The 9,990-nt window shown below is 32.7% G+C and overlaps 1 protein-coding gene across 1 annotated transcript; it reads right to left on the bottom strand.

Annotated features, from left to right (window-relative positions):
• Positions 1-7,470: 7,470 nt before the first annotated feature.
• LOC131044754 (uncharacterized) lies at positions 7,471-9,338 on the bottom strand. Its single transcript, XM_057978176.2, has one exon. The coding sequence runs from the start codon at positions 8,916-8,918 to the stop codon at positions 7,695-7,697; it is 1,224 nt and encodes a 407-aa protein (XP_057834159.2). The 5' UTR covers positions 8,919-9,338; the 3' UTR covers positions 7,471-7,694.
• Positions 9,339-9,990: the final 652 nt, after the last annotated feature.

Genomic DNA, 9,990 nt, shown 5'->3' with positions numbered 1-9,990 from the left:
CTAGACTTTGGACTCCAATTATTTAAAAATAATTATTGATTTTTAGCAAAGAGAAAATAAGCACAGATATGAAGAGAAGCTTCTCTTTGAATGCAAGAATATTCTTTATTTGAGTGACTAGGATATGTGGTGGAGGAGGGACCATGGTTGAATAATAAATGAATTTATGTCATCCTTTACATCAATTATTTGAGTTTAGAAGGAATCCATTTTAATAATTTTTATTATTTAATAATATAAATTAAAAATGAATTTAAGATTTTTTTAATTAAATTAATATAATTATTTTTATCGATTAATGGAGCATTATATTAAATTCAAATAAAACATAAATAGTTTGTAGAAATATCATGAAACAGTATCTAGACGCTACCTCCCAAAATGGTCCATCTGTAAAAACAATCTATCACATAAGTTCAACCACCCAAATCTACTTGCCATAATACAAAATGGGGCTCAACCCCTAAAACAAAACACTTTGAAACTACATCTATGCTATGGAATCTATCAATCTAACTTGCCTCCCGAGCAGCTTTCATCTCAATCTGGGCTTGCATGTCATTTGTGTTTCCTAAGAGTTCCCTACGACTTGAGGACTCGCCACCCTGCAGAAGCCGAGCCTTCTTTGCCTTCGCCGAACCCACTGGATGCCCACGTAAGACACCTCATCCTCTGGTTGCATAATCTCTATGTGAGCCCCCCATTTCACTAACTCTTCTCTGATACTCCACTCTTCCCTTCTGAGATTCGCACAATTTGGGGGTCTATTGAACACCACCATACTCATTTGATTTGTCAAGCTTGGAGCATCTAATCCTCTATCCGCCTTGCTGATTCACCATCCCTATTATTATATGCCCCCCATAATTTACATAAACCCCCTACAATCTAAGCATCAAGTAACCAGTCGAACCATTTGATTTCACCTATTTGTAGGTTGAAAGCCATGTTGGCTTCTCGGTTTCCTTCTCTTAGCACATGCGACAATTTGAATCTTTAGAACGTAGAAAATAGTTGTTTGACAATTTGAATGTCTTTATCAATTTTCTAATTATCATCTCTTTCTTCCTTTTAATATAGTGTTCATTATAATTTGTGAGTCTCCCTCAAGGTGGAGATTCGTCACTCTCAACTTTCTCAACGTTTGAACTGTCAAGAATACAACATTTACCTCTTCTTCATTATTGGTTTCTCATCCTAATCGCTGGCTACACCTAGCAATAATTTGACCTTGGTGATTACTCACCACACAACCAACATCTATAGGGCTAGATTCCCTTTCGCGACACCATCGAAATTCACCTTAATCCAATTCTGATCTAGTGGCTTCCGGGATAAATTTCTAATTTCTTCTTTCAAAGGATGAACCCTTTTAGGCTCATTAACAACCCTTTTTTTAATATAAATCTGATTCAATCATATTTTTTAAATATATGTCTGAAACATAAGGATATAGTTGTAATATGGAGATATGTTTCTTTATATCTTTTGTTTATGTAAAGGATCTTTGACATTCATAAATTAGGCATAGAGAAAATCTATTCAATGCTCTCAAGTTTAAGTAATTGGTATTACAACATTTAACTAGTTGTACAGATCATTGTTTAAATTAAAAGGTTGTGAGTTTTTTGTTTTTTTACAATAGATTTTGCATTAAAATGAACAGCACTAGTATAAACTTTAATTGAAGGAAATAAATTTATGAGTGTAAGTCATTGATTGAAATATAAAGCTTTGCTATTAATAAACTAAAGAGAAAATTGGACAAATATTATGATTAAATAATTATCTTAGTATAATATAGAATTGAGAATAATTTTGGGTGGGTTAATATTTTTCAAATTTTATTTTTTAAAAATAGGTTGGTTTTAAAAAAAAAAGTTTCACCTAATCACAAATAATATATTAGGTGTCATCTTTATTAAGTATATTGGTGTTGGCAATCATGGATAATGACATCATTAGATAACAAAAAAAAATCTTGTGTCAAACTTCACCTCCATCAGTAATGGAACTATAATAAGATATCCCATAGAAGTTTATCTATGAGAAGAATTTGACAAGAGACTGTGTCAAGCATTGGCCTTTATAAAATTGTCTATTTTATGTAGATTGATAAAAAAATATGTGGAGTGGAAGCACACCAATGGAAGCTTAGGTTGCAATCATCATAATCTTTGAGTGTAAGAATGTTGTAAGAGCATGCATATTTCAAACTCAATTAAACAATTTAAGAATGGGTTGTTCGATAACTAGACACCTCTCAAATCTCAAGGGTATTTAAAACAGTCTCATTAATGCAAATGAGACTTTTGTTGATCATAAAGATATCATCTCCATAACTCTTAATAGTTTTTCAAATCTATTTGAGAATTTAAAGACTACACTCACATTGAGTAGAAAATTGGAAACCTTGAAATTCAATGCTTTGGAGGGTCTACTATTACAACATGAAGAAATGCTTAATAGAAATGATAACATTGAATGAGAAAATGTTGATAGATCTCCAAGAAACTGCATTTTTTCACCATTCATGAACATCACCTAAAGAATATATAGACAAGTTATGAGAGCTCCTGTGAGAACTCTCAATATTAGGTGCATTCATCTTCAAGATCAATCTAAGTGGACTTGGAAAGAAAGGTAATTGTTATTTCCATTACATTTGATCTTTGTCTTTGCCCTTGATTTTCATTGTCTTCAATGTGTTGATAACATTTTATTTAGTAGTAACAACAAGGGTATGATTAAGGGTATTAAAACTCAACATTTTACGCATCAAACATGAAATATAGGGGCACAAAAATTTATTTTGAGAATGAAAAACAATAGGGAATGAGCTCACATAAGTCTTTTGCTTAGTTTTGTTAAGTATGTTGACACTATTCTATAATTATTTTCTATGTATGATTGCGAACCAATAGTATTCCTTTACATATAGGTATTGTTATTATTAAAACTCTGGCCTAAGTCAAATGATAATTTTGTAGATATGTATGATGGTTTTTATGCTAGGATATAGCTAGCCCAATGCATGCAATGGTATGAACTATAGATTATTTATATAGATGTTTTTGATCTTGTGGATGTTTCAATTGGTAAATCTCACTATCAAACATCATACTTAAATCTATTTTTTGAGACATAATTCTAATTCCTCTAGCACATTTAAGGATTTCAATGATATTATTAAATTTAAATGAATAATAAAAAAAAGATATCACGGGAATATTTATCTAGAGATTACATGCAAGTGTTTTGAGGGCACTACAAAAAAGATGATATGAATTTAATAGATAGAGCTACACCACGCAGAGTAATTGTGAAAATGAATAGTGTTTCTAGGTTAAAGATTTAACCCTATATTATTTGATTAATAGATATGCCCTATCAAGTGTGGATATGTATATGAATATGTAAAAATATACATATTCCACACAAAAAAAATTTATTGTAAGGCTTTTCTTCATGTGTCTAAAAAAGGTTCTAAGATAAATTTTAAGGCTAATAAATATTTTTATTAGTTATAAAAAATTTTTAATGGATCTAAGCTTTAGAATCCTCTAACCCCCAAAAAATGGCTTATTCTAGAGATGTGATTTTTAGGAATCTTGAAGCTATTTCTAATATTACATAGCCATAATAAAAAGAAAATATTGTGCATTTTGAAACTAGAATAGAGAAGTAGGAAAATATGTAAGTGGAAGAATAATAAATTGGATAGGAGGATGTATGAAAGAAAGGGTTCAAATATAAAGAGATCGTGTGAAGAATAACAAGTCTCTTAATAGTGAACTTAGAGAAGTTCCACAAGGCATTATAAACTAGTTGATAAGCATAATCCACTAGGTTTTAGTGTCCTATTTTTTATTATATATTAATAATGAACCTACATTTGTGAAGGAAGCCCTTTATTTAAAGGAACATGACTATAGGATAGAGGCTATGTAGTAGGAGATGATGGACTTGGAAAAATGTGATATATGAAATATTTTAATGTACATCGAATTCTAAGTGCAAAAACAATAGTAAAGGTTTTCTTATATGTAGAACCAAAGTAATTCATTGATATGTGCAATTGTGGTGCTTAGAAGAAGAATAAGGTTCTCAATGCCACTTGGTGAGTTTTTACTAAAGAAGTGTAATTGCGAGAGCATAAAAAATTATTACCTCATCCAATTATCTAAACTATGTCAAATATGATGTGTTAAGGACTATATTTAATAGTTTGAATCTATCATTACTAGTGGAAACAACCACAAATAAAAATATGAACAAAACGCTTCTTGGTTGGCTTAAGGATCGCATCAACATGAGGTGTACATGTTTAATATAAGTAATTCATCATGGCACACAATATAGAGGAGATGTTTTTAGTTAGGATAAAAGAGATGAATTCACCAGAAATAGAGATGGGAAGACTCCTACATTGTCATCCCTTCAACCTCCAAGATTGACTCCTCAATAAATTGAAGAAAAATGGACCAAAGGGTTGCATTTCAACTATGATGGAAAAGATAGTAGAGGACATAAATATACTGAGAAGAAATTTTTCTAGTAGAGGACATAAATATACTGAGAAGAAATTTTTCTATAGTGAGGGAACTAGTGATGAAGAAGAGGTAGTAATGGCTATGCAAGACTCAAAAATATGTCCAATCATCTCTTGTTATGCACTATCAAGTATTGGCACCCACAAATGATCAAGGAATTTGGTTTCCTTAGACAATTTTTTTTTATAATATTAAGTAACCCAAGGAGTACTCATGACTTCACCATCAATAAGTTAGTGACACAATTGAGCTATTTTATCCATGAAACCCCATAATTTTAGGTTATGAATGATGGAGGTATATTCAATTGTTTAGGAAAATGTCATAGTACTAAACTCACCACAAGCAACTACATGCTATATTATCTCATGTTTGATATCCCAATAGGTAGAGTAGAAATTATTTTGGGAGTCTAATGGTTGTATACCTTAGGAACAATTGAGATGAACTTTTAGGAGTTGTTCATGCATTTCAACACAAAGGTTAAAAATATTTAAAGAATATTACATGCAAAGTACCCATAGATGGTAAATTTGCACCATATATAAAATATGTACAACAAAGAGATAAATAGGTGCTTAATTCAATTATTGTCACTAGAAATACAACAATCCAAGATTCTTAGATTGTTAAATTTATAAGCTATTTTGAGAAATAGGCCAAAATATTGCTTCCCAAAAGAATTATGATTATGTCATTTAATTAGTGTTAAGATACCATATTACATGCTTCACATATTTTTAAAATTTACACCAAAATTTTATAGAAGTGAAATGATGCATCCAACACTAGCAAAAGGTACTCTCTAGTTTCAAGGACAACAAGAAAAAGGCATATGACAAAATAAAGTGATAATTTGGTCAAAACATGATTTCAACATAGGCAATGCTACTAAAGCTGGATAAAAAAAGGAAGACCCCATTTTGCACCCTAAGTTAATTGTCCAAACATGCACAAAGAAGCTCAGGACTAGCAAAATTACTAAATACATCATTAAATGAATATTTTGTCTATCAATGATGTCATGTCAAAAGATAAATATTTTTTTATATAAGCATCCACACTTGATCAACATTGATGAAAATGCTTGTGGGAAGAGTTGAGCATTCTATACCCTTAACCATTTAACATGAATCTAGAAATATTATTTGTTGGCTCATGGCTAGCATAACACTTAATTGAGTTAGTTGATCATAAATATAGTCTTATAAAGGTAGGCAAGTTGGCCTAGATGGCATCCATGAGACTAGTATGTTATACATAGAAAGTAGTGGTTAATTGGTATCATATTGTAAATTATATTTTTGTTGAATATTCTTGGAGTTTTGGCCCCTCGAAGTGGCTTATTATTATCAAATATTTATAACGTGTTTATTTCATTTCACCATTATAAGGGATAATACTATGCCCGTGATCTATTTTTAAAAAAGACGAGTTTGTAGGAATCGAGTGGAAAGTATTATGAGATGAATAATTTTATATATCAAAATGTTGAGTTCAAGACTGAAATAAATAGATACACAAAAAAATTATATGTTTAAATAATAGATCAAAAATACCCCCAAAATTAACAACTAATAAAATTTACACTTTAATGATTCTCTTTATGTAAAAGACGAAGGTGAAAAAATAATGTACTCCTCTCTATATTTTCCAATAAAAGGCCCTTTGTTGGATCTAAAGTCTCTAAATCCACCATATCTCTTATTTCAATTTTTTTTTGTTAGCCTTTTTTGAACCACTCAATAAGTTAATAATATTATCTTTTTTTAATTAGCATATAACACTAGGAGGCATTTGTCGAGAAAAAAATATTCCACCATTACAAACTATCTATACAAATATTTTGCTTTGACTTAATTTGACAAAGTTTAACAAGTTGCAATTGTTTTTTTTTCATATATCACAATATTTCTCAAATAGAAGTGGAATAGACAAGTAAAACTCTTATCACCTAAAATTTAGAATGTTAAATAATTTGTTTGATTTTTGGTGCGAATTATGATTAAATATATAAAATACATGCATGAAATATAATATGGAAAACGATTAAAAATGCCCTTTTGTGTGATCTAGAGTCTCTAAATCTACCATATCTCTTAGTGTTATTCTATTTAGTTAAGTTTCTTGATTACCCAACTCTACCCATGTGACTATGAGAGGTGACCTTGTGTCTCTCCACTATTTTTTTGTGGATATGTGTACTATATTTCTTTATTAATAGTAACTATTCATCAAAAAGAAAAATTCATTAATCTTAATTAAAATTTTGTGTGATCTAAAGTCTCTAAATCCACCATATCACTTAGTTCAAAATGTTTTATTAAGCTTTATTGAACCATCACTGAATAAATTAATAATATTTATAACTTCATTTTTCTAACCTATGATGACAGTAGAAGAATTTGCATATAAAAAAACATTCCAATGTTACAAAATATATATACAAATATTTCACTTTAACTTAGTCTGACATGGTTCAACAAGTTGGGATTGTTTTTATTCTATAGATGGGTAAAACTCTTTCACCTAAAAATTAGAATTTTATGTAACTTGTTTGAATTTCACTATGAATTATGATTAAATATATACTATACATGCTTGAAAGATGAGATGAAAAGAATTGCAATCTTCCTCTCATATAGTTTCAGATGATTCAGATGGCACTCTGACCAACCAAAGTGATGTATACAATAGAACCCATATACATCATTTATCCTAAAAATGGCCGAGATCTTTCTCAGCAGATTATAACAAACAAATACTAAATATTTGCAGATTATAACAAATGACTATTTTCTCTCTGAATAGATTGTTCATTCATACACCTAAATTTATGACGTTTTCCTGCCATGATAGAGATGTCAATGAGGTGGAAAACTCAGAGGGAGACACCATTCACTGAAAACACCAGCTCTTTGGAAAAGTAGGGCATTTTGTATTAAATGCACCACCAATCTGCATTTACTGCAAGCACATGATACATACAAACCCACATGACCATACTCTGTTATATCAAAAAAATTCACCACACAATCACATGTTATGCATAAATACACTTGATGCCACATAACACTGCCATGATTTCTTGCAAGCAATCCATCGATGATGACTCTCTTCTTGTACTCTCTAGATTGAAGATCAATTATCAGATCTCTGAATCGATAGCCCTCTTCTTATGCTCAATTCAATTCTGAGCTTGGAAAGTACATACAAGTAAGCAGATGTGAAGCAAATGGCATAGAGCCTGCCATAGAAAACCAAGAAGAAGAGAAGAATAAGCATCAGAGTGGCACCCAAGGTGGCATCAATTTCCCCTTCCCTTGCCCAGAAAGAACTCTCTGACTGCTGTGATTTGATGGGCTTCCTAGGCTGACCGTCCATGGACACAGCCCTTCTCAACTGCCTATTCTCTGTCTTCTTCTTCTTAGCCTCCAATTGGGTATTGAAGTCCTGGTTCCTTGACTGACCATCCATGGACACAACCCTTCCCAACTGCCTATTCTCTATCTTCTTCTTCCTAGCCTCCAATTGGGTACTGAAGTCCTGGCTCCTGCTGCTGCTTTTGGGTGCAAAAAACATAGTAGGATCTCTCACAGTAGGGCTAGAGGGTGCACTGAAGGAAAACAGAGGCCCTCCTTGAGACCTTTCAGTAATGATGTTATGCTCTGGAGATGCCACATGTTGCTCTGCCTCTACTTGAAGTCTCTCCTTTGGAGGCCCCGTTTTTCTCACCTGTAAGCTTCTGTTCCAGTGGATGAAAAGCTCTGAGAAGTATGAGACTGCTGTGTCTATGAAGCTCCTTGTGCACATGACACCACCCATCCACCTCCTCTGCAGAGAACCCACCACCATAACAACAGCCATGGCAACTGCAGGCACAGCAAACTTTCTAACCATAATGGCACTCACAGTCAGCACCCCAAATGCAGTCGTTGCCAGATACTCAGACCACCATGGCAAGTTCCCAGCTACAGTCATTTGGCTACTAGAAGATGCAATATCACCATTATCACACCCTTCATCAGCCCTCACACTGTCTTTTCCCCTTGAATTAGGTGGCAGGAGCAAAACCTCCTCATCTTTACCACCATGCCCGTTTTTCACTACCACAGGTGCCCATCCTTTACTGGTATACACAAACCTCACCATGGCCTCTGGGGTGCCTGTCTTCCTAGCAACATACTCTCTTTTTGCAGAGAGCTCTGCATTCAAACTGGCAAATTTATCGAGGCCAATTGTAGAATATGGATTAGAAGAAGACATTTTTTTCCCATGATGTGGCTTCTTTTTCTTCTTGGAGATTACTTCTTCTGCTTCCCCCTCCACTGATAATCTCCCACAACGCATCAATGACAACTTCATGCAGTATAATAACTCTGAATATGCCTGTTCTATACCATAAACTCTTTTACCAATTATACAGTGTTGCTGTTACTGAACAAACCCCAACCTATACCACGATGTGGCTTCTTTTTCTTCTTGGAGATTACTTCTTCTGCTTCATCCTCCACTGATAATCTCCCACAATTCATCAATGAGAATCTCATGCAATATAATAACTCTGAACATGCCTGTTCTATACCATAAACTCTTTTACAATTTATATAGTGTTGCTGTTACTGAACAAACCCTAATCTATACCATTCTCAAATCTACCAGAGAGCTCCTTAGACAAAGTAAGTCCTACAGATAGAGGAATTCTAGGAAAGTTAGGACTTGGGAGTTGGGTGTTCATTGGACAGAGCAGGGATAAAAAATTCTTGTTCTATAGCTTCTAGAGAGGACAGACTTTTGATAACCATCTAATTAATTAAGCTAACCACTCTGGTTATTTGTCAACAGAATTGAAGTTTGGCAGGTGAGAGAGTTACGTATAGAAAAATTATTTATTTGAATTGGGTGCCATCTTTGGTGACTAAATTTGCAGACGTGTAAGGTGTAGATTCATTCCAATAATCCTGGAGTGCATCTCAGAGACTTTCGCATGCATGTACACATCCCATTCATAAATTCTGACAAGAAATTTGAGCCTGCTAAGCCATTTGTAATTTAATTCCTCATTAAATCTTGGTAAGAATGGGCTCTCCTTGTTGTGGATTTAAAATCCTCATGTTAAAATTCACGCAAAGAAATTGTACCACTCTTTAATAGAACCGTCTTGTGTGAAAAGTGGTAGACATTTGAGATAAGTATATCCTCTTAAAGATAAAAGAATGATGACAAGAATGATAATGTAGTAGTGGTGCATCTTAATTTCGTGGTTACAAAAGTAGATGTGTGAATGTAGAATTTTTTTAATTTTTTTATAGTCAATTGTTTCCACTCATTTTATCAATTTTAATGATAGTATACGAATAGATGTAAAAGAGATAAAAACAACACTCTTTTAATCATTAATTCATGATAGTCAATTGTCACATTCTATCATCAAGTT

This window comes from Cryptomeria japonica, chromosome 5 (genome assembly GCF_030272615.1).
Source record: "Cryptomeria japonica chromosome 5, Sugi_1.0, whole genome shotgun sequence".
In the NCBI taxonomy this organism is placed as follows: Eukaryota; Viridiplantae; Streptophyta; class Pinopsida; order Cupressales; family Cupressaceae; genus Cryptomeria; species Cryptomeria japonica.
The sequence above is the reverse complement of the archived record's forward strand: the minus strand, read 5'-3'. Positions and strand labels throughout refer to the sequence as shown.